Here is a 24,829-nt window from a genome sequence, read left to right as displayed (position 1 = left end):
AGAAAGGCCTATTTGAATTCGTAGGGAGTCTTAATAGAATATATTTTAAAAAACAAGGTTTTATTACATTCAAATACCCACAATAACACTTCTTAATCAGAGAGTTGCTGAAAGGTTCTTGAAATCCTGTTTTAACGAACAGGAAAAAATTATTTGTATTTGGCACTCTATTAGTTTATAGGAAAATGTGTACCACGAAAATGACTGAATACATCATCTCAGCAGGTGAACATCTCCCTCCTTGTAAAATTATTTATATAATTAATTTCCACAGAAATCCCTCTTTTCTTAGATTGTGAAACACATGTATCCAAATTAGCCCACATTAGGAAGTAGCGATTTGAAATGAACAACATAGATTTAGATTATGCCAACATCAGAACGACTCCCGGAAACCACGCGTGTCCACGGCCAAGTTTAGGAGCAGCAGAGGGAAGGGCTCCCGCTGCGTGAGCGCCTTCCAAGCGCATCTTTCTAATCTCACCTTGAGCTCAAGTATTCTGCTGCTCATTAAGAAGGCGGCAATTTCTGGTTATTTTTTTTTTCTCCTTTCAGTGAAAACTTATCTGGTTTTTGTAACAAGAAACCAGGGAACACTCTGGCTCCTGGGTCAGTGGCTGAGACCTTCGAAGGCAAAGCATTTAGGCTTTCCAAAAAATACCTACACACACATTTCCGTCGGGCAGATTACAGACATTCTATTTCACAGATTCCACTCAAACTTAAACTCTTAACCAGAATCTACCGACAGAAGACGAAAGCCTGCTCTGTGACACGTGCACAGGAGGCCTGAGAAATGGGCCAAAGGGCTGTACTGATCGGAGAGCACTCCAGACGTTACGTGGATGGAGGTGTCGGGTGAGCAGAATCTGAACCTGCAGCTAAAGGTCGAGCTGTTATCCCGGTAACAGTTCCATTAGGAGCAACGATGTGACAAGAGGTATTGCACTCATGCGCTGGGTTTCCTACTACGTTAATGGTGGGTCATTAAGAATCATAGAGGAACAATTTGCATTCATCGTTAGAACGCAATAGGTCCTAAAAAGAAATTTCCCTCTTTTCTTATTTTGTTTAATCTATTAAGGGGGAAGCGGGGGATAATGCTAAACAAGTCCAAATAACCTGAACAAGTGGATGAAGGCCAAAAATTAAGCTAAGTAAAAGGATGGAAATATGCTCTCTGCTTAATATAATTTGAGGTCTCAAGGCACGAAGAGTACATGAAGTCACCAGGGAAATGACAGACGTGCAATTTGATCTGTACGTGACTTTCCTCAGATGCCTGCATTCATTTGAACCATGCCCTTTAATTGCATATAAATAATGAATAAGCCGGTGGTGGCCGCGCCGATCCTTCCCCGGGAACATGGCATGTAACAGCATCGTCAATGAACGCGGCGGCGGTTGCACAGTGTCTGAATGAGGCTTGCTGGGAACGGAGCGGATGGCCGTGTTCCCCAAACAGCTCTGCTCACACAGTGGTTCCTGCAGAACTCCGGACGGGGGTTTTCTGGCTCTATGCTGGGAAAAGCAGGATAGGCCATGATGTTTCAAAAAAGCCACTGGATCACACAGACCATCTAAGAAGCAGGAGAAGACTTTGTAGAACTTTAATTTCCCTCTAACTGGATTAAAACTCTGGCCAGCAGCGAGAACCCAGCTTCTGATCTGTTGACTCGGTTTTAACTTCTGGTCAAAGAGATAAGCGGGAATCAAGGTGGACATTAAGCAAAACTGAAAGTGGGGTCCTCCTTAGATCTGCCAAACTCCCAGAGCTTGTGAGGCGCCGGGAACAAGGGTGCGAGAGAGAACCGTCCTCCGTGGGGTCCCCCGGGATGTGCAAACAGGGACCAGGCTGGAGGCGAACCAGCAGACGAGGCTTCCCTGCAGGCTGCTCCCACTCCTTCCACCTGAGTGAGAACAACAGCCAGCCACTATCCCACACGCCCCTCTTTCCTTTTATTCTTTGAAAGCTATTATCTGTGAACCGCCATCTGCGAAGCACTATCTCATTTAATCTTTGCAGTAACCTGGGGGCACGGGCATCATGATCCCGTGTGACAGGTGACAAACTCCAAGTTCAGGCAGGTTAAGTAAGCGGCCCAAGGTGGCACAGCTAATAGGGATTATTTTCCCCATAAATTGTTTAATTTTTAATTTAAAGTTGTATATGAGCACACAGGTCCTGTCAAAGAATAATAATTGAATTCTCCATAGAAGAAAATTGACAGTGAAGGTCTCACTTCCAGGGGGACAGCGGTGAATGTTGGTGTTACTTTCCACAACACAGACGCATGAGACCAACAGGGTAGAGGGGACTGGGTGGGGCTGTGGGTCACCCTGTCCCCTAGATCAAGGGACCCCGGTGGCCCGGGGTAAGTTCGGGAGAGGGACACTGGACTTCGGGCAGTACGGGTGTGCGCTGAGGGCGAAACGAAGAAATTTTTAGAACAAAGATTGAAAGAATCTGCCACCCAGACCCTCATTCAAAGAATAGCTAAAGGCTGTGTACTTGAGGAAGAAGAAACCGAATGTGGAAGGAAAGGATGGGAAGAGGGGAGCAGAGGGGAGAAAAGATGTACCCTGTAGAATGTTAGGAATCACTGCAGCGCCGCACTCATGAACAGGTAGGTGGTGCTGGCTCAGAGGCGGATAAAGACCAAGTGCACACATGGAAGAGGAGACCTTAGTATATGACAGAGGTGGGCTCACAATTCACGTTTGAAAAAATAAAAGTACGGTATTGAAATGACTGACTACTCATAGAGAAAAACACATTAAATCCCTCCCTCACATTTTAGGCAAAAGTAAGTTTCAGGTAGATAAAAGACTTGAATATGAAAGATAAAACTTTAAAACTTTGTTGGGAAAAAAAAAAACCCCAAAACAAGAGACTATGATTACATATTCAGGGCAGGGTGAATTCCTTAAAATGAGCACAAGAAATGCACAAAGCATAAAATAATCTATCTGATTGTTAATTTGAAAATTTTGGTATGACAAAACAGCTTTGTGGGTAGAGCTTTCTCAGGCTGGAAAATAAGCAAAGATACTTTTAACCCCTATCACTGACAAAAGAATTCACCTAAGTCAATAAGGAAAGAACAAGCTGATGGAAAAATAGGAAAAGGATGGAAATTCACAGAGTGAAATAACCAAACAGTAATAAACATGAAATGATGTTAATTATCAAGGAATCCACCACGGAGGTGCTGCTCAGTACCAATCAGACGGGCAAAGAGTAAAAGCTTGTTCACACCAGATGCTGGCGAGAATGAGGAAAAACAGGATTTTGTATCCATCGCTGGTGGATGTCTGAATGGTCCCAGTCACTTCAGAGAGACATCTGTCAACGCTAAGGGGCGATGACACAACTTTTGCCCTGTGATTCAGTTCCACTGCCTGCCGGCCGCCACGGATAATCACAAAAAAGGAGAACTCACTTGCCTCTCAAGGCTGGGGAAAGAAAGTGCTTTTTTTATACAGCGGTGAACAGCTAAAATGAATAAACTAAGGGGAGAGGGTATAGCTCAAGCAGTAGAGCGCATGTTTAGCATGCATGTCTTTCTTGGGTTCAACCCCCAGTACCTCCGCTAAAAATAAACCCAATCCCCTCCCCTCTGCCAAAAAGTAAATAAAATAGTACAAATAACAAATAAACAAACAAAATTTTAAAAGAATGAATAAACTAGATTCATAATGTAGGGTAAACGTGAAAAACAAGACACAAACTTGCCAAACTACAGTGTGAGGCTGGGTATGTAGACTCGCAAATTCACAAAACAGCAGTAAATGTGATGGAGTGCACACACTTAAACAGTAAAATCGGGAAAAAAATGAATGGGGAAGATTCACACCAACTTCACATTTGTCTGGAGCAGGAGGGAGTTTGGTGGAAAGATGTTTTGATTCTTAAAAAAAAAAAGAAAGGAGTGGGGTTGGGGGGCAGGCGGGGTGATGAAGTTAATCCAACACCTGTTCTCAGTCTCAGCGGTGAGAGAGAAAAAGGAACCTCAGACAATGCCAGCACGTTCACGATGAAGAGGAGCGTGATGCTTTCCACTTCTGACCTCAAGGCTGCTCACTGCTGATGGGGACAAAGGCCGCTCTCCAATCAGCCTATGAGCACATCAGAAAGTTTCTCCTAGGATGAGGCCAGGAAGATGTCAGTGCTGTCCCGTCTCAGGAACACTCCTCACACACACACGCTCTCTTGGGACGAGCACCAAAAGCTTTCTTTGAAACAGAGCCAGGAGCAGACGGGGTGACTTGCCCAGTGGGAGGAACAGGGGAAGGCAAGACTCCATCATCCTGCAAGTCTTGGCTGACACGGAACCCTCTCGGGCAAGACCTCCCTGCCTGATTTTTTATTTTTAAATAATACCTTCTACTGATCATCCAGACTATACACTCAACAAGGCAGAGACCACAGCTCTCTCGTTTACTCGGTGCGTCACATAACCGGGAGCATGAACGTCTCGTTTGCGAAAGAAGAAATCTGAGGTATCTTTTCTCCGGTCAAAGAATTGAAGGAAGAAATTCTCCAATAAATAAGCATTAGTCTTGAAATGCACTAAGTCCTGAGGTTCATTTCAGGTTTTGATTCAACAATAAGACTTAGTACAGTTCAACTAATGCACCCCAAAAAATGAAGTCTTTAGATGAAAGGTAAAGCTAAGAAAACACAGTCATGCAAACAATAATGCACTTATTGATGAAATCAGAATATCCCACTGAACTGTGCGGGCAGGAGACTGCAGGCCAGTCGGCTGGTCTGGTCAAGTCACAGCTGGCCACGATGACCATGGGTACTTTGTCCCTGCGTGCTGCTCCTTCTATGGGGGTGGGGGTGGGGGCAGGGCTGTAACTTTCAGCTGGTTGTCGTAATGGAAAGGAACTTACATACCCATAAACCTGATTCCCAGTCATATTTATTTAATTATGAGAATTTGGACAAAAGCTACTGAACCACAGAATTTCTGAATTGGAAGAGACTTGAAAAATCAGCCAAGCCTTTTTTTCTTTTTTCAAGAGAAGGTCATGTTTCAAGACGTTATGTGGCAGAGTCGGGAGTACATCCCACAATGCTCCTTTCATTGTTCTCAAACTGGTGGGATTTTAAGGTTTGAACCATCTTGTTGAACCACAGCGATTCTCAAAGATTTGAGGCCAGAGCAGTCTGGAGGAAAAGGACAATGTCCCTTGTCTTCCTTTGTTCAGTTTTTGCTACAGTGGCATCTCTGTCTAAAAGGAAGTGGCTTTAGTGGGGTCTGACATTAAACAAAGTTAATTTTCATTGACTGCTCTTGAAGGAAGCCCTCAACAGAGCTCATCTGTGAGACAACTAGTTGGAAATACAATGAGCACCATCCTTTGGGCTCACTGTGCTGCAACACATTTGCTTAATGTGCTTGATGTGTTTCAAGGGGATGAATGAAATCCGCTGAATAGTAAGAGCTGGTTAATAACAAGCTTTGATGTAATGGTGTTTTACTATTTACATCCCTTTTCTGGGAAAGAGAAATGTTTCAAGATCATAGATTTATAGAAATTCTACTTGGAAGGCATCTTGGATATAGCAGAACTCTCTTGTTTCGTAGATCAGGAACTGAGGGGGTCAAGTGAAACAAAACTGAAAAGACTGGCAATCTTCAGCTCCAGAAGTGGGGCAGCGGCGTGAAATCCCACGTACGCCCGTGCCCAGGCAGCGCCTCTCAGAACCCTTCCTTGTTTACCTGTCCTTTATAGAAACAGATGAGGAAAGAGTGCCGAGTTTTCTCTCTTTTTTTAAAGCTAGGGTTTCTTGGCACATAAACTTTTCAAAGACCTTTCATGAGGTCCTGAGTTTGCCGCTAGCCAGTAAGAGCCAGAGTCCCAGAATGGGTTACGACACATTTGGGAAGTTCAGTGACCATTGTATTCCCTCACAACCACCTCAGCTGAGAGGTGGCCAAGGTGGGAAGGACAAGAATGAAGAGCCAGGGGAGCGGCAGGGGGATGAGGTCTCGCCCTGGGGGATCAGGGCAACACACCGCCCCATCCCTGCCTCCTTCCCCTGTGGCTGCTGCGCTGTGAGCGGGGCGAAGATGCTGGGTGTTACTGCAGGGCAGATGCCTCAGAGCTAGGACTGTGTTTTCTGTTCTTTTTGAATGGTGACAACTTCTTTCCAATTGAGAGCAGCTTTAAGAAAATCGTGGGCTGACGTTGAGGCTGATGATAAGAGTTCGCAAACTTTTCTTTGATACTCTCTCTTTGAGGCTCCGAGGTGCTGTGATGCTAAAAAACGCAGGGACGGACAAGTATACTGATACATCAGGAGGTCCTAAGATGCTAAAACCAGAAAATGGTGCTTTAGCCTGCTTAGGGGCTCCATTGTGAGGTCTATTTAAATCAAAACCCCACAATAAAATGACTGCACTTTCCCTTTTGAAGATGATGACTCTGTGGCACGAAAGACATGGTGACAAACTACACTTTCTATCTTGTGTCTTGTGAAGGCTGCTTTTTGATATTTAATGACAACCAGTGCGTTCAGAGCCCGCACTGAGTACAACTGGGTCTTCCACTCGGGACTGCCCTGATGGCTTTGATTGACAAGATTGATACCGTCCTCGATGGCTCTGCACCACTTGACTTCCCTGTGGCTGTTGTTTCTTCTCATTTTCAAACTTATATTCTGCCTTCTCGGGTTTCAGCTGCCCTCTTCCAACGTGCCGTGGAGAAGTTGTTCGCTTGCCCCGTGATTCATGCCCTGTACACATCCACGGCAGTGGAGTTGTGTTTTGATTTTTAAGAAACCACTTATTTTGTGAGGATGAATGGATTGCCCAGTTCCCTCCGTCTCTCTTCCCTTCCTTCCTGTATTTATGGGTCATTAATTATGCTTCATGTGCCGAGGAATATGCAAAGCAAGTGTTCCCCACGTCAGATTTGCCCCAGAGGAGCTGACAGCCTTGTTGGAAAGATGAGATGTCCAAACACAAGTAGGATGACCGTAGATCCAGCTTTGCCCGGGACAGTTCAAAATGTCTGTTTTCCTGGTGGAATGATTAGCAGCACCATTCTCACTCTCAGAAGTGTCCCGGTTTGGGCAATAAATGATACAGTCACCCTCCACTTAAACCATGAGTAGCAGAGCTAAGGGTTAGGACATATTGCTAAACTGTATAAAGGTAATATGTTCTACAGGAGTTTAGAAAAGGAGAAATCAGTGGAGGCTCAGGCATCAGGAGAAAGTCTCTTGGTGGCGGTGATGACACTTGGGCTGGACCAAGAAGAATGAGTTGGATTCATCTACAGAGAGAGGACTGTGGCCCCGGGGAACATAGCATAACTCAGAGTCCAAATGAGAAGAGTGTCACTGCTGGGCTGGCTCGCCGGGAGAAGGGCTGGGAAATACGGTTGCAAAGAGAAGGAAGTCGAGTTGCGGCGATTCTGGAAAGGGCCAGAGTGTGCACTTGACATAGTGGGTGAAGAGGAGGTAAGACAAATGTTGTGCAACCTTGTTTTACAAGTGGCTGTCAGTACACAGTGTGACTGAGGAGAAGAAATGAGGGGCAAGGAAGATATTTTAAGTTTTTTTCTGCTTAACTTCAAGGACAAGGTGATGGACATTTGGACAAAGATAGTGTCAGAGAAGGTGAGGACCAGTGAACAGGACAGCAGGGGCAAAAAGAGTGGATAGGGTGGCTGGTTAAGCAGGGTTAGTGGCAGACGGAAAAAAAGGCACTGACGGTGATTCTGAGCTTTCAAACTTGAAGAGCAGGAGAACGGTGATGCTCTGTCAGAAATAATGTGTTTGCAAGGGGGTGTTGGCATGAGAAGCCCCGTGCCACCCCTCAGGTGATGCGCCGTGTGGGTAAGGACCACTCCGGACTCTAGAAAGAGGCCAGCCAGGCCCCCACGCCCTGTGATTGGATGTCCTGCGTGTCTCAGTCCCCACTGTCAACTGTCTCGTGTGCTCCTGGTTTCTGTCCACATTCCTAATTAGGATTTGCTCCCTCTTAGCTGTAGATGGCTGAGCTGGTTCAGAATGGTATGGGTGGCGAGGCAGAGGTATGGGGAGGTGCGTACTTGACATACCCATGTTGGGTTTACTCTGTGATCGAGGGGACAGGGTGGATGAGGGATGCTAAGGCTCTGAGAAGTCCCTAGAGCTGATCACGGAGAGGTGGCACAGTCTACCCAAGAGCCAGATGCAGGGCAGAAGAACCTGGAAACACAGCCAATGTAACCGCAGACTTGACTGCAGGGAGCGGTCGGTGAGGAGCCCTGACTAATTCCACGAGGCAGGTCTCTCTCTTCCAAGGGTGTCTGAGCGGGACAGATGCAGCCCTGCTCTGCCTGCTCTCACACAAAGATGTCTTAAAGGCAGCCACTGTCGATGACAGCTTTCAGTTCCATTTGCAACAAAGGTCTATGGATTTTGAGGCATTTTCTTAATGGAAGCTGACATATATCCTGAGTTTTTTGTGGACTTACCATCAGTCCATAGTCCTAAGGGGACAGCAAATATTCCATGATCATTTGCATATGCACCTATAGGGCAGAGATCCAAGCAGACATCAGTTCCTGAGCCTCTCGGATTCCTGATGCATACCTTGTACGAGACACTCAGTAACTGTTTACGGAAATGAATGAAAACAATCGCCAGGTCACCAGCACCAACTATAGGGCCAGGAGAAAAGCTCTGAGGAATGTAATTTGACCAATTTTGACTTATTATACAATTCTGCTTCTTTACAACAGGAAAGAAAACAGGAGCGACGTTGCATTACCTGAAGACGCTGGTGAGCGTTTAAAATCAGCCGCACAACTCAGGGATTTAAAGAAACAGGAGCTGGGCTACGCAGAAAATGTTGTTTTCTGGGTTCAGGGCCGGGGCCAGCCCATGTGGTGCCATTACGCAAATTACACAGGTGCCCCTTCCTCTGGCCAGCTGACCTGCATCTGCCAGAGAGCCATCATGATGAACATACAAATCAACAGACTACGACACGCAGTCGTGCTTTGGTGGCCCTGTCTGTGCCACAGAAACTCAGCTCTTTTGACAGGAGGCTGCTGATGTCATCCCAGACCGCGGTGCCGTGATGCAGGCCGGGACCGTGGTGCTGTGATGCGGGCTGGGAAGACGTCGGTGCCTGGGAGTCAGAACTGAATCTCTCCAAGTGAATCTCCAGTGGGTTCCCATCCTTTGTGTGACGGGCTGAAGGAAGATTGTAAAAGCCACAACCCTCTTCCTACCAAATTTCTCCACGTCCCCCTTTGCTCCTTGTGCCTCAAACAGACAGATCTGTGATTTTGAGAAAGGGGAGGTTCCTTTTCTGAGCTTATGGAGGACAAGGCAGGGGAAGTCTTGCCATTCACTCTGGCCCCAACCCCAGGGATTCTGCTTCCTTACGTCTGGAGTGGGGCCGAGGCAGCTCTAAGAAGCAGCTGTAGGAAGCACAGCCATGCTTGACAGCCCCTGGCGCTCATCATTCATGACATTAAACATGTTAAGGTGCACAGGTTGGTGGGGACTGAAGGCTCAACACTCAGAGTAAGACTTTCAAGGGTTTTGGAGCCGAAAGGCTTTCACCCAATTTCTTACTTCATTTAAGCCTCAGGAAACTTACTCTGTGAGTTAACCTTTTCCATTCTCTTTGCACCTGGCACACATGCTTCAAGGTCTAGTCCAGACGCCCCCTGCCCTGCGGGCCCTCCTCTTACAGGGATCTCCAGCTCCTGTGCTTCCTCCCGCCGGTCAGCCACGGGCACTGGGCACTGATTCTCTTCCTTACTGGAGGACGGTTCTGGGTCCGGCTCACTGTCTACACCAGATGCACATTCCTTAAGCTCAGGGGCCATGCCTCACTCATCCTTGTCACCATCCTTGTCCTGGCTCAGTCGGTGGGCAGTAAGCACCAGTGTCCTTCCCAGAAATGTCATGCCTGCGATGATGTCTAAGTTTGCGACATCAGTGAAAATACTGAAAACATTTTGGCGTTCTCCCGATTTATCTAGTAGTGGAAAAGCAGCAGAGACCAAGTCTTCTCGATCACACTGTTGGGTGAAGAAGTTGGCTGGATGCGGGCTTCAGATATGCAATCGAGGAGCCTGGCCAAGTGCTTGCCAAGAACAGAGATGACATTTTCTGTCACGATGATAGGGCCTCATGGAAAAGTATGTTTGTTGAGTGACTGCATGTTAGAGTTGGGCTGAAGTCTGGCAACACCCCTCTTCCACTCTGGTAAACCGGGCAGTTGATCACTCAAGTCCTGGGGAAGCATCGCAGGCATGTCTGAAACCAGCCCCCTTGTGTCACACAACAGAAAAAGGTCAGCTGAAGCCCCAGAGATTGAAAGGGTGAGAGGCTCTGACACACACTACCTTCTCCTTCTCTCCGGGAGGGATGGAGGGCAGCCTTCAGGAAGGGGCTGCTCTGAGCAGCAGAGGAGGGAGACGGGCTTGTGCAGGCCTGTCGTGTGTGCCGCACAGATCGTGACTCGTCAGAACCAGCAGTGAGTCGGGGCTGGGACAGCACGGCTCTTGTGAGGGTGGCCGGGAGACAGCCTGCATGAGATCACCTGCAGCTGCCTGCTCAGAATTCAGATTTCTGGGACTACCGAACGTCTACGGAATCAGTCTCCAAGGAGGGGACCCAGAAATCCAAATTTTGAACCAAAACCTCAGGTTAATTCTTATGCACACTAAAATCCAACAACAGCTATGGAAGGGGGTGGACATACGGGGCTCTATGTATGGACTGGCCAAGATTCCGCATCACCCACCTGTCACTGGGCCGCCATAAAAAGCGGGCGGATACAGACAACCACCACCACGAGGCAACAGTCATCAACAGAGCCAGGAAACAAGCTGCACCCTGATGTAATCATAGTCGTTAGTTCTTATTTTGTTGTTAAATATCATGCAGGTCTAGACTGTTCCAAGCTGATCTGATAGCTAAAAATATGAACAGATAAGTTAATTATCCATCTTCCAAAAGGATTCTTGAATGAAAGCACTTGTCTATGGGTTCCAACAGCCAAATATTTCAACTAGAACTTAATTTACATACACCTTGGGAAGACCGCCTCCACGCAGTGTGGCTTCCCAGCTCTTTCTTTGCGGCTCTCTGTACTGAAGAGTCTCGGAAGCGTCCTTCTCCCTGGGAGGGGGTCACACTCCTCTCTGCCTCCCCACCGGGACGGGGCTGATTCCCACTACCTTCAGAGGAAGACCTGCCCTTGAAGCGTGTCAATAAGGCGAAGGAGAGCTACGTTTTACCCAGCGGTTCATTCTGAATGTGACCCAACAACAACCCACCGGTCGTTGTGGACCACTGGCCTGGCCACCTTCCCCGTGGAACTGACAGAGAACCCCAAATGCTAAATTTTAAGACAGAAATTTAAAGTTGGGATAGCTTTCCTTCTTTTCAAATAGTCCTTACAGAAGGAACAAAGTAAGTGTGCTAGACAGCGGCTTTGGAGTCAGAGAGGCCTCGGGTTAAATCCTGGCTCTCCCACTTACTAGCTGTTTGCTTTAATTTACTTAACTTCTCAAAGCCTCAGTTTCCTCTCCTGTAAATGGAACTAAAATCATCAACATCATAAGGGGTATCTGAATCCAAGCTGATGATTCAGGCTTGTTCCTACAGGGAGATCTCAGAATGCACAGAAGTTACTGTCAAGAAATAAACAATAAATCAGATGTAGATGCCACCCCCCAAACATGTTAAAGTCTGTTGAAGGTCAGATAGAAGACAGCTATTCACTTCTGGGGGAATAAATCCAAGGAAGTGAGTGATGATGTACAATAAAAGTGGAAGACAAGGGCATTCTAAAAATGGCAAACATAGACCCTTCGTGTCTCTACAGTTGCTGAAATAAGAAGAGAGGTTTTGGTGGTGTGCTGAGCAGAGCCCATGGGAGGAATGAGGTCCCATGACGTGTAAGGAGCATGGCTTAGTGCTGGGGGCGTCCCCACCCGGCGAGGGCTCCTCTGGGGATGCTCTGCTCCCTGCAGGCCCTCCCGGCGGGTCATCAGCCCGGACACCCCGAGAGCAGCAGTGCAGTTTGCACCGTCTCGGCTGTTGCACGGAGTGAACTAAGGGCAGGAGAGTGGTTCTTGCACTTGACAAGCAGACATCATTTCCTTTGAATGCAAGAGGATTCAAGAATCTACAGAACATACTCAACTAATCACTATGAAGCTGAATTAAAAATCACAGCCCAGGTTCTAAAAATGGCTCCACTGCAACTACACTTTCTGAAGAGCATCCAGAGACGCAAAGATGAGGTCAGTATGACCTCTCGCTAGGTCACCCGGCACGGTCTCCCGGCACAGGGCATCGAGACAAGATGGCTTGCAGCAGGTAGAGCCTAAAGGGGGGGGGGTACGCCCGAGTCCTGACCTCCACTCTGCGTCCTGGCTGTACCGTCAGTCCCCAGACACTAAGTTATCCTCGGCACCAAAACCTGAGACTAACCTTAATAAGGGCCTAAGGTGCTTCTTCACAGAGTTAAACTCAAAGTGCTCAGGTGACTGTTTCTCATTAAGGACCCTCTCATCATCAATACGTTGGGTCATACCTATAAATGAATTTTTAATGAATTACCAGTAAGTGTCAGCCACCATAACACAGATGAAACTATGTGAAAAACGTGATCTCTACAAAGAGGCTTGTATTTTATTTTCAAGATACTGTCATGGGGAATATTAATTATCACCACAAAGAGCTATGTTAACAGTCCCACAATAAACTCTGCTTCTTCTATTCATTTCTCTTCCTACTTATAAGCATTTCACAGGTTTTCTTTCATCTTTTTTTCCCATTCCTAACCAACCTCATCACTTAGTTTGAAAAAAAATCCAGCCCTCACTGTTGTTTTCATTTTGACAATTATACAGATAATCGACTCATCTTTGCATCTTACTAGGGTGTGGAACTTTTCAAATTAATATAGTATTGGTGCATGATCCCATAAAGGATGGAGGAAGAAAGACTGAATATTTAACATTTGCAAAATCTTTTCAAAGTATGCGGTAGACAGTAGTGGTAACACGAGTAGCCTTGCCACTATGATGTAGAAAGAAAACACTTTATCACGTTCCCAGATTGCTCAGACTCAGAAGACCTGGTTAGGGAAATACATTTCTAACTCTAACAACAGCGAGAAAAACAGGGTATAATTATTATATACGACTTTCAATTAGGAGTTACTCAGATTCCCTGGATTTCTCCCATGTATATGTGTTATTACATTTTGTGTGATTTTCTCTCTTTGAAAAAAAAAGACCTTCCAGAGGGAGGGTATAGCCCAGTGGTAGAGCATGTGCTTAGCATGCACAGGGTCCTGGGTTCAACCCCCCAGTACCTCCATTAAAAAAAATTAGTAAATAAACCTATAAATAAAATAATAACGCCCCCCAAAAGACCTTCAATGAAGAGTTACTTCCAAAAATCACTTTATATTGCAATATGTGGGTTAATACACTTCTAAGGAGTCGAAGTATGGTATGTAAAGGCAAAAGGTATTAGGGAATTAAGAGAATTGTATCCAAATTTATATTCAATTTTAGTTTCCATTTTTTAATGTTTTCATTGGCACTTTATTAACTGGCGGAAATTTACAGCAACATTTTGACATCAGTCATGCCAAATCAGGTGTGAGAATGGATGTTTCATACTAGACCCACTATGTCCATGGATTAAGGGCAGAGCCGAGACGGAAGACGAAAACCTACGTCCGTTCGCTCACGCGGCGCGCACTTGCGCAAACCTGACTGTGTGCGGAGCTCTCCCTGACGTGCAATAGGGAATAAAAAGTAAGAAGACAAGGCTTGTCCTCGAGATGCTTGTAAGAAATGGTCAGAATCAATCAGGTGAAAGCGCTGGCTGATCAGCATGGACAGAACGTTCTCGCAAGAGAGACAAAGCTGACACCACATTCATGCTCTGAAGGAAGCCTGAAGGACGGTACCAGTACCCTCCGCAGACCGGGATGATGGAGGCCTTTCAGTGTCTATGCTTCTCTACCGTCTGGGTTTTTTCTTACAAGCAGGTATTAGTTTGTAACCAGGAACAAAAAATCAAAGTAAAACTCTTTCTACAAATCAACACTGTGAGTAAACAAGTGAACATACAATATCTGTTGACCTAGGTTGCTGGTGGCTTATGGGTGGACTTGTGTCTGTTTTAAAGTTACTTTGTTCTAAAAGAATTCTAATGCCATGTTTAATTCAACGATAAAAGAAGGTATGGAAAATTTAAGTTCTCTGACCTGAATAATCTGCTTGATTATGTATTAAGAGCAGAAGCAGCCTCACTGTCATTTTTATCTCTGGCTAAAGAGTGTGGCCGTGAAGAAAATTAAGGCATGTTCTCTATATGAGTTTTTCAAACCACTGTATGAGGTCCAGTCTGTCCAGGTTGAAAGTGATGGAGTAAAAGCCGTATCAGCGTGCTTGTAATGATAGATTTCATTCTCATCTATCAGGGTAACTCTCCTACCGTCATTAAAATGCAACACGGTCGTTTATGATTCCCTAATTTCCAAACATTTTCATATTGCTAATATACTGCCCTAGAAAAAGAGAAAATTAAAACAATCCCTGGCTACATTTCAGCACGTTTAAAAGCGTTAGCCTGAAAAGCATCTCAGCCTTGACCTTCGTGTTTCCAGAAGCCCCAGCCATATTAAATCCAAATGGAACCCTTCTTCACTTCAGCAAGTCCTGGTTACATCACTGACTATTTTTCAAATTCTGTAATCTTGTTTTCAGTGTCGCTCCAGGCTGAATCATTCTTTTCAGAAATGGCAGAGATTGTGGTATCTCTCTGGCTTATTTAATACAACTCAACTGTCACTTTAAGTGAAAAAACTCTGTTGGAGAATGAGAAATTTTCTGTTAGTCAGGGCTTATGTCCTTCTGGCCACGAACAAAAGCTGCCTGGTACTTGCTAACTCCATTTAAAAATTGTATTATTTTGAAAAGTTAATTGTAGGTTTCCAAGTACCCTTTAAGCACTGTTAAATTCATTTACTCGTTTTGCATGACAGCGGGGACCAGGAGTGGGGGTGGTGGTGGTGACTGTGTGTCAGTCCCACTCCACAGCCAAACGACACAGGACCTGGGCACTGAAGAACATTCTGCTCAGTGATTCTAGGGCAATTAAGGCCGGATCCCAAACTTCATTTTCATGGCAGTTGTGTTTATATCTGAGAACTCATTTACATTCTTTCTGAAAATTGCATCTAAATACCTAAAATTAAATTACTAAAATCTATTACCTAAAATTACACTTATCAGAGTCCCGAATAAGGACATTTTAAAATTAAGAAATAAAAAAACACATCTAGGATGTGGAAGTGGACGTAAATGAATATTTACTCATATGCGCATGGCTTTCATGATGCGTGGAATTCAGACACAGTTTGCAAGTTTTAAGAGGGAGACCCGTGGTCCTCTCTGCATGTAACTGGCATGACTCCATGTTACAAAACCAGAGGGAGCAGAGTAGGGTTTGGCTTCACAGTGGGTTCACTTCCACTTAAAATGTCTTTAGAAGCAGTGACGTGCTAAAGCAACTTCTGAACTTTGGAGAGAACCATTTTACTTTATTTTCAAAAATGCATCATAGCTTTATTCTTACAGCTAAAAAAACCTCAGCAGAAATCCTGTTCTGATTTTGCTGGCAGGAAAAATATCTTCATTTTCAAAGTTAATTAAGGAAAAACTTTTTGGTTCTGCAGTAGATCAGACCGGCTCTTAAGTTATGATTTTTAACAAACTAACATCACCATGAAATAGCAAATTTTAGTGGTATTTGGGGTGGAGAGTTATGGAACTCACACCCCCAAAGCCCTGCTGGTGGGCAAATGGCCAACCACACGTTAAATTCATCTCTAGCTCTTTACCAGTTTCAGCTGCGTCTTTACGGAATGAAGACAAAGCTTAACAAAGAACCCGTAAAATGAAATGATGCAGACCAACCTTTTATTGCACCCACAATATTTTGGTCTAGTCCTTTCCGGTTGTCATTGAGTCCTCTTTTCCTCTTCCCATTGGGTAAGGAGTTAGCCAAAGTCTTGTCATCAAAAAACGCACACACCAGTTTTCTAAACAGAAGGCTCCCTGAGCGAGTGTAGTTTGACAATATTGAGTCCAGCTGAGATTTAGGCATGAACACGTCGAAGCCTTCAGCAAGCTGCACTTCTGGCTACCAAAAGAACATAAACGTGTCATTAAAAGCAAGATTTGAAGCAACTGACTTTGGGCGCAATGTGCAACAACAACAAAAACATCACTACTGATTGCAACATCCACAAATCCTGCAAACCGCATAGCCTCAGCTTTGTGTGCCAGGGTCTGCAACTTACAAAACCAATTACTAGTTATAATTCCCCAAACAGGATGCTCTAATGCCGATATTAAGTCCTTGTCCACAGCAGTGGAAGGGAGTACGCTGAAAAAGCATTCCTGTCCTTAGAAACAGTCAAGAGAAAGCTGGATAATCACCAAAGCATTTAATTCTAGAGCTATAGAGGGGACTTGAGACTCCTGGGTGAAACATTTTCATTTTGTAAATGAAGGAAGTCGGGTGCCCAAGAGATCATAACAAAAATGACTTAAAAATAATTTACATGTACTCAGCACATCGCAGTTTACAGATCACTTTCTCCTACGTTAAATAATTTGATCTCATTTGCCCAAGGACACGAACACGGAGCTTGCCGGTAGGTTGCACGCTCTTTGTACCAGACCAGTGCTTTTTACCTATGCAACTGTATTTATCTCCTCCACTGAAGACTTGAGCCAACTAATACCTAAAATAAACAACACTGCCTAGCAGCTGCCCCAGGCAGTTTAAGCCCACCCCTGACCCCTGCTTTTGGGAGGAAAATCTGTTGGGGATTTCCTGGCTGGGACACTGGATCAGAAGACCGATAAGGTGCCTTTCAACTTGGACTCTACCGTATAAGCTCAGACACTGAAAATACATTCTCTGTGGGCTTGCCATGGGTGTTTGCAATGGCCTTCCCATCTTGCAACTCAGCTTAGGCCACTCCCTTTTCAAAGCCGTCCCTAACGCCTTCTTTCCCAAGGAGGTGGCTGTGTGCTCTTTGTCACAGCTATTTATCTGACATGACTGTATATTATGTCTATTATTTTCACATTATGTTTTTATAACATATCTATAAAATTATTATAATACATTTTATGTTATATTTATAGATACCATTATATGTCTAATTATAGTTATTTATTAGATGGAGGCTCTTCTGATGCCTGGAACTCAGGCTTCATATCTCTAAAGCCTGGCACATAGTAGGCACTCAATAAACTCTTGTTAATTAGAAGTCTGTTAGTCATCACCTGTTAAGTCATTTTCTGCTACTACTTACATAATGACTTTAGTAACTTTAACGTGAAGAAGTGCAGTTGGTTAAGCTTTCATTAGAAAAAAAGTCCAAAGGAAACACGACTTAAGCTCTATTATAAAAGCTTATTCTTAGCTATCATATTTGAAACTCTGCAAACCTGACACTACTTTAGATTTCCTAAATCCTGTGAGTCATGTGAGGATTTGGGTTTAGTTTTTCTCCTGGAGAACAGGGGTTATTATTTTTGTTCATTCTCTTGCTTCTCATAATGCCCAGCTATGTCCATGGTGTGTGATGGTCAGAGTCAAAGGGCTCAGGGAAGGGCTGAAATTATTCAGATGATATGGGGAGGACTGGGGGCCCTGCCCCTCCCAAATGGAATTCTCAACTGGGTTATCTAGAAAGTCATCTCATTTCTCTACTTTGCCATTCAACTTTCGGTCTCTGGATGCTTGGTAAATACCACTACAGGAACGGTGCTGTGGGATGGCTTCCTGACCTTCGCCCCTCGCTGCTGGCAAAGGTCTGCAGAGGAGGCTGACGGAGCTGGGGGCTGTGACCCCAACTCCAGGGACAGAAGCTGGCTTACTCAGGCCCTCAGGGCACGTTTGTTGAATGATTCAATGTGGAAATGTTAGGGCTGAGAGACGTTTACCATCTAAATCTAAGATGAAGTTTTATGCATAACCAGAATTTTATTTTTCACACCCCATAGGGTAATCTATTATATATCTATTTAACAAGGATTTACTGCACTTAGACCTTTCATGCTAAATGAACTGACCACAGAGTTTTGCTAAGAGCTCCTATACCATCTGAAAGCCATAAAAAAAAAAAAAAAAGAATCCCAGTCAACTTCATAGAAACTGCAACTCACAGCTATTTGAGGATCCAAGGTGGTACAGAAACTCTTCAATTTGCAAGAGAGGAAAGGGAAAGGGACCAGCTCATCTCAATCGTGTATCTCTGCCAGATCCTGGTACCCCCAGGCAGGTGCTTAAAGCTCAGCCCCCTGACCTCCCAGATGCCCAGAACTCCCCTCGGATCCCTCCTGTGGGACTTGGACCTGGTTTGAGAAACTCTGACCTTTGCTAGCCACCAGGCAAAACTAGCCACTCGTTTCTTCACCCACTCAGAGTATTTTCTATGGACTGTGTTCCTGGCACTTTTCACGCTGCATTTATTTAGTTGGGAGTCTGTGTTTCTCACCAGAAGGTGTACTCTTGCATCCAGAGTGCCAAACGCCCAGCAAGTGCCTGACAGTTTTCTCAGAATAAAGAAAACACTAAGTGAGGTGCTCTGGTTCAGCGTGCTCGCCTTCTCCTAACAGGACCTGTGCCGGCTCGGGGAGCGGAGACCCCTGCCTGACTCAGTGTTGACAGCATCCTCCGTGCGGAAGGAGTTTAAGGTCAGGCTTAGATGAGACACACACGTGAACCCAGTCACACAAAGCGGGGGACGCTAAGTGCCGTAAGCGGGCACAGACCATGACACGGGGCACCTGGTGCGTGAGGGATGAAGGCGATGTGGTCGGGGGTAGGCAGGACAGCATTTCATCAGGGCCTTGGAGGAGGTAGGATTTAGGAGCCAAAGGTGCAGTCACTGTTTCTGGCATCTGCTGTGACTCCTAAAACAAAGTGTCTGGAGGTTTCTGTGGAGCCAGGAGACTCCCTATGGGATGGTGACCGTGTTCTGATTTCTGAGCTGCTCCCCCAGTACAGACGCTGTCAGCGCTTTCTGCTGTGCTTTCTGCTGCCAGTTATTGTCATTTTGGAGTGTTCCTTCCAGATCGGGGAGCACCAACTCGCCTGGTTACGTGCCCCTTCCACAGGAGTCAGGTTTACACGCTGAGGCAGCAGCCAGCAGCGGAGCAGGAGCCAAGGTGACTGGCCTGCCCCGCCTGCCCCTCACACCCTTTCTTTCAGGCAGATTTCTTAGCTGGTTGCCAGTGAGCACTAAGGCCGTGTCTACCAGGTGCCCCGCAGCAACAGACCAATTCCTTGAAAAACAAAAACAAGAACAAAAAAACGAGGGGAGCTTTACTTCCTGAGACATGAAAAAAAGATACCAGGGTAACTAATCGCAAACTCCTAGTATGAAACCTTTTTATCTCCTCCATTTGACAAATATAATCACGGTGGATTAGTGCTGTGTAATGATCCACAACTTTGCACTTATATTTAAAAACGGGTTAAAACTCTTTCCTTAATTGTATCCTTGAGGCTCTTCTTTTTGTTTACCGTCTAGTCTAAATGAGCTCTCTCTGCTCACTGATGATCGCTGTGAGAGAAACCACCACTGTCCCAAGTGAGGATCATACTGAAGGCTAGACTTCCTTCGACAGAACTACTCTTGGCTCCTCGAGCTAGGACAGACAGCGAACACACTAATTTATAGATTCTATTGATTACTGAAGTAATATGATCTTCAAATGAAGACATCCAAAGTCTGGGGCAGGATTTATGACACTTAGAGTCATCGCTGTACAAGTCAAGGGTCTGAATCCCTGCTATAAATTTGGATTTTCACATATGTCTTGCCTGTTTTCAGTCCATCAGCCACTGAACACAATACTGTCTCCAGTGCTGAACTTCCCTTATCCGGTGGCGTTACACCTTACACTGAGTGACGTTCTGAAGGCAAAATCTGCACGTCCTCGTGAGGACATTAACTATTGTCTTTCTCTCTGCATTTCAACTGCGGTCTCCCTCTGCTTAGAAGTAGTTGGGGTTAAGATCTAGTTTGGCTGGGGGAATCCCAAACCAGGTAAATTAAAAGATTCTCCCTTAGGTCTCTCTGAGCCTATCATGAGACTCCCCTGTATAATCTAAAGTAAGATATGTAAGACAGTTTCAAGGAGATCATAACAAATTAATCACACAGGGAACAACCTGACATTGCCTATTTTATATAAGGTTTTATCAATAGCAAATTACAGTAAGACATGTAAAAAGCTATGTGTGGTCATCAATTAAGAGTAAAAAGAAATGCATGAATATTCATATTGGGTATTAGCCCCAGATTTTCAATTGCAAATTAATTAATTATACAAACTAGTTCCTATACTTGACTTGCTAGCTAGGGTGCGTTTCAGACTGGCTCAAGACTGAAACTTAGAAGAAAATTATGGAAGAAAAGGCAGGATTCTGTCGAGTAAGACTAATTGATTTTGGACTGAAAATCCAAAATTTATAAGAATGTTTAAAATCTGTGAATTCAGTCTTTCTGTTCATAATACTTGCACATACAATGATCCTATATTCTCATTTAGTATTTATTTTGCAGTATACCAGATGCACATCTAGGAAAATGAGCTTTAGTTTGTGAAATTTTAAAAAACACAAAACCCCTTCATAACTGATTTTATTTTGCTCACAAATGTGATCTGCTTCTGTTTGAGAAAAACTGTAGCTACTTCCAATAACTCAAGTCTGTTTCAGGTAGATTTAGCAAGTATTACTGTTACCACTTATTAAATGCTGTGCCAAGATCATGGCCAATGGGCTGAGCGGCCCCAAGAACCCACTGGATTGAAAGATGGGCCTGATCTAGTTCGTCCAGCTGGCACAGCTGTTTCCAGCTCAGAACAGCGTGGCCTGGGGACATGGCAGAGCTGAGAACCACAGCCTTGATGGGCAGAGGTCCACGGTGGTCCCTTGGATGTTCTGCAGCAAGTTAAAAATGCTCAGACAAGGGATCCACCCAAAAACGCATTATGTAATCTCTAGACTGGCATATATTGAACGTTGAATAGGATAATAATTACAAGAAGTCATTAAAGAGCCAATCTTTCATCGACTTCTATCTGACAGAAATTTCGGCAGAACTAAGAATTTAATGTTAGACGAGACACTACAATCTGGCTCCTTGGAAGTGTCTTCATGCGCTTGTGTGGTGAGACACTGCAAAGTCTCTCAGAGATGGTTTCAGCTTCTTCCCGTCTCAGGTGGCAACTTAAAGACTCTTGAGGACTTGGGCTTGATTTATGCTAAAGATATTTGAGCCAAAATGTTTACTACATAAGCTGTTAACCACTGCAGTCTAGCGTCGTCCATCGTAACTCCACTGAAACTGCGCCTCGCAGAAGATTCCATCTCTGAGAGCCTGTCCTTCGCCCTCCAGGCAGAGCACCGCCCCTGCTCCTCCACTGTGTCTGCCTGTGCCAGAGCTTCCCCCCTGTTATGCTGTCTCTACTGCTGGTGTGTTTTCCTCGCAGGGTCCTTAAAGGGCAAGGACTAGGAGCCCTGGAAAATGGCGCTATAATTAGCACATATTTGCTACTTACTGTATTCCAGGCCCTAGGCTAACACACATTGCAGGGGTTTTCTCATTTCATCCTCATCGTCCTAGGAAGCGGCCACTACCATTAGCCTCAATTTGCAGATGCAAAAACTAAGGCCTAGAGAGATTAGGTAACTCCTTTTACGATTATCCAGCTAACAGGCGGTGAAGCAAGGATGTGAACCCAGGAAGTGTGCACCACAACCTGAACTCCGAAGCATACGCTGCCTTAATTTCAGTGTGTCAGTGAATGAAGTAAAACATCGCTTGCTTGATTCATCTGCTTTACCAGCTCCCAGTGGATTACTTTATTGTTGGGCTAAGAAGAAATTAAGAAAACAGATTCTAACTTCAGAAGCTATGTTTATGTTGAAAGCACCAAGTACACTTCACATTGTTTAAGACTGACGTAAGCATTCACAAAATTATCTTAAGCTGACGGATGTCTGTAGCTTTATCTGCTGATAACCTTTGTGTAACTTAGGATTACTGGAAAAAATTCATAATAACTATAAGAAGTAGAAAAAAGGTGTCTACATTTTTAAAAAACTTAAAATATTTTTAAAAAGCTGGTTAGTGTTTCAACAAGTCCAAAGAACAAGCCGAACAAGAAGAAACAAGGAAATAACCCTAAACCATTTATATCTGCCCCGAAAAACACAGATCAATAAATCCAACCAGGTAGGAAAGAACAGTAACTCAAAAATTCACAGGTGTCTTGTCTGAGTGCCAGCAGAGTGCTAGGGTGTGAGCTCATGAAGAAAGAATCTAAACTTGCATTTAAATCTGAAATTCGGTTCGGGGTTTCTGCTTCTGCATCTTGTAATTTAGGTTTCAGTTTTATTTAATGTGCTAATTTAAAATGGGTCAAATAATCCTGCCCCTGAAGAAAAACATTTCTGGCCACTCTCTTTTGAGAAACCGTGTTAGTTCACGTGTATTTGCTCATACATATGTCCAAAGAAGTTTACTTAACAAATGTTTATATTTGTTGCTATAAAGGTACTCAACTAGGACTGCTAAGGTTGAAAAAAGAAGCAGTATTTACGGAGTGCTTAAAATGCACCGGGTACTATTCTAAGTGCTTTACCAAATGACGTCACTGGACTCTCCAGCGGGCCCACACTATGAAGTCAGCACTGTTATTATCCCATTTCATGGAGAGAAAACAGGGAGGTGAGAGAGGTGAGGGAGGTGGGGCAGGTGCACTTGCTCAGGGTCACACGGCTGAGCTCCGAGCCTGGCATCCTGACCCCAGGGGCTGCACCCTTAACCATAGAGTTCCCCCTCAGAAACCCCCCAGTACACAGAACCAACGGCCATGGTCTAGCCTTCCAGTTCTCCCTTGTGTTACAATCGTCTCATGAGCAGTTACTGAGTGCTGGTCACCTACTGGGCGAGCTGGGTGAGGGCTGGCGCCCGAGTCCGTCAAGGCACTCTCAGCCCTTGGGTTTGAGAACCGGCTCCCCCTGTCTAGCGGTGTGAGCCTGGGCAGGGTATCAAGCCCTTTATGCCCCGGTCTCCTGAGCTACACAGTGAGGATAATAGTGACACCGCCCAAAGGAGGACGAAATTGATGAAAAACTTAGCAAAGGATAGCATGCAGTTATTATTATCATTATGACGACGACGATGGTGAGGTAGTCTCTGCCCTTGAGAAGCTGGGGGAAGGAGGGAAATCACACGAACAATTACAAACCAGCAGAGAAAGTTCTCGAAAGGACTGTAGAAGGAGGAGTGTGCAGAAAGGAGTCACGAGGAAAGAATGAGAAACCGGGGGTTAAATCGAGGAGAGGGCTCTAATTAAAGCCAAGTCCTAGACCCCAAGCTTTGAAAGGTTAGTTTGTATATTGCGCTTAATGCAAATGCAGGTGTTCTGCCATTTATTGAGTACATTTTATGTGCCAGGCACTGCAGCAGGATTTTCCCGTATATTCCAGGGTATTCAGTGTTCACAACGCTCTGAGATGCTGATGCTGACACTGGTTTTGACTAGGGCTCAGTCTCTCCGCATTTGGGTGGAGATAACCATCCTCGGACCTGCGGTCCAGCTGCTCTGATCTCCAGCCCCAGATGTTTGTGCTTGTGCACAGACACACAAATTTGCTTCTGGGTGACACTAAAAGTCACAGCAGAAAAAAGATAACTTAATAAATTGTGAACTTTAAAACATGTACAGTAATATTTTGTTTGCATTTAAAAAGCAATGAAGTACAGCTTTTATGTGTCCTTTTTTCATGGCTTCCAGATATCACCTTGCTCACCCAGAACTGAAGGCCTGCTTCTGCTCTTGCCTTCCCTGTCTCCGTGAAGGAAGTCTGTACCATCTAGTAACCGGCCTAGTTTCCCAAGAGAAATGTGGGAATTATTTTCTCCTGAGTCACCAAGTCCTCTGGGTGGGAACCTGCTGGATGCCTCTCGTTTCTCTGTCTTTTCAGGCTCACTGCTCCTGAACAGAGCCTCCCAATGTCTTGCCTGGTTGGCTGGAATTATCTTCCTCCTGGTCTCTCTGCCTCTAGTATCTTCTCTACATCTGTCAATCATCCACAGTGCTGCTCCAGATTCCATTCTAAACTCGGGTATGACGATTCCTTTACAGAAAACTTGCAACAGCTCCGCAGCGCCCACTAGATCAAAGGGCCAAGGGCCTGGGGGGGACACATTCGGGCTTTCACCGTCTGGGTGAAAACATCCTGCCTTTACCTCATCATCTGCCATCAGGGCAGCCACACGGATGCTCTAGCCACACTGGGCCACCTGCTCAATCCTACAATCTCAGACTTAATTTTCCCAACACCAGGTACTTTTCAGAGCTCACCTTCAGAAACAATTTCCATCTACTTATATATAATCCAATTATATTACATCTTCTCCAATCCGTTTTATAGAATAGTTCCTATACGGTTATTATATATTTTCTATTTTCTCCTCTGGACTTCCACCAAAGTTTAAAAGGCTCATGGCTAAGAAATAATAAAAGACTACAAGGGCACCTAAGTTTACACACCTTAGCGCCGATGGTCCCACACTTAAGGGAGTCAGTCCCCCCGACCCTGGGACTGTACAGGCCAGGCTTGTTAATACCAGCAAGACTATCTGGGGCCAAAATTTCTAATGATGGGACTGACTGCATGGTCCCCCAGTGCAGTTACAGTTCCTGTCGAATAGATGACTCAAAC

General features: G+C 45.0%; 1 protein-coding gene across 5 annotated transcripts in view; it reads right to left on the bottom strand.

The window, feature by feature from the left end:
- BEND7 (BEN domain containing 7) overlaps window positions 1–24,829 on the bottom strand; it is a 74,742-nt gene that overhangs the window by 17,117 nt on the left and 32,796 nt on the right. For all 5 annotated transcript variants that reach the window (XM_072955057.1, XM_072955058.1, XM_072955059.1 and 2 more), the window contains one exon: window positions 15,979–16,204. In XM_072955057.1, the coding sequence (XP_072811158.1) occupies window positions 15,979–16,204 (226 nt within the window). The remainder of the gene's footprint in view (window positions 1–15,978; window positions 16,205–24,829) is intronic.

The sequence above is a fragment of the Vicugna pacos genome, chromosome 35, assembly GCF_048564905.1.
Source record: "Vicugna pacos chromosome 35, VicPac4, whole genome shotgun sequence".
In the NCBI taxonomy this organism is placed as follows: domain Eukaryota; kingdom Metazoa; phylum Chordata; class Mammalia; order Artiodactyla; family Camelidae; genus Vicugna; species Vicugna pacos.
This window is presented reverse-complemented; position numbering and strand designations above follow the sequence as displayed.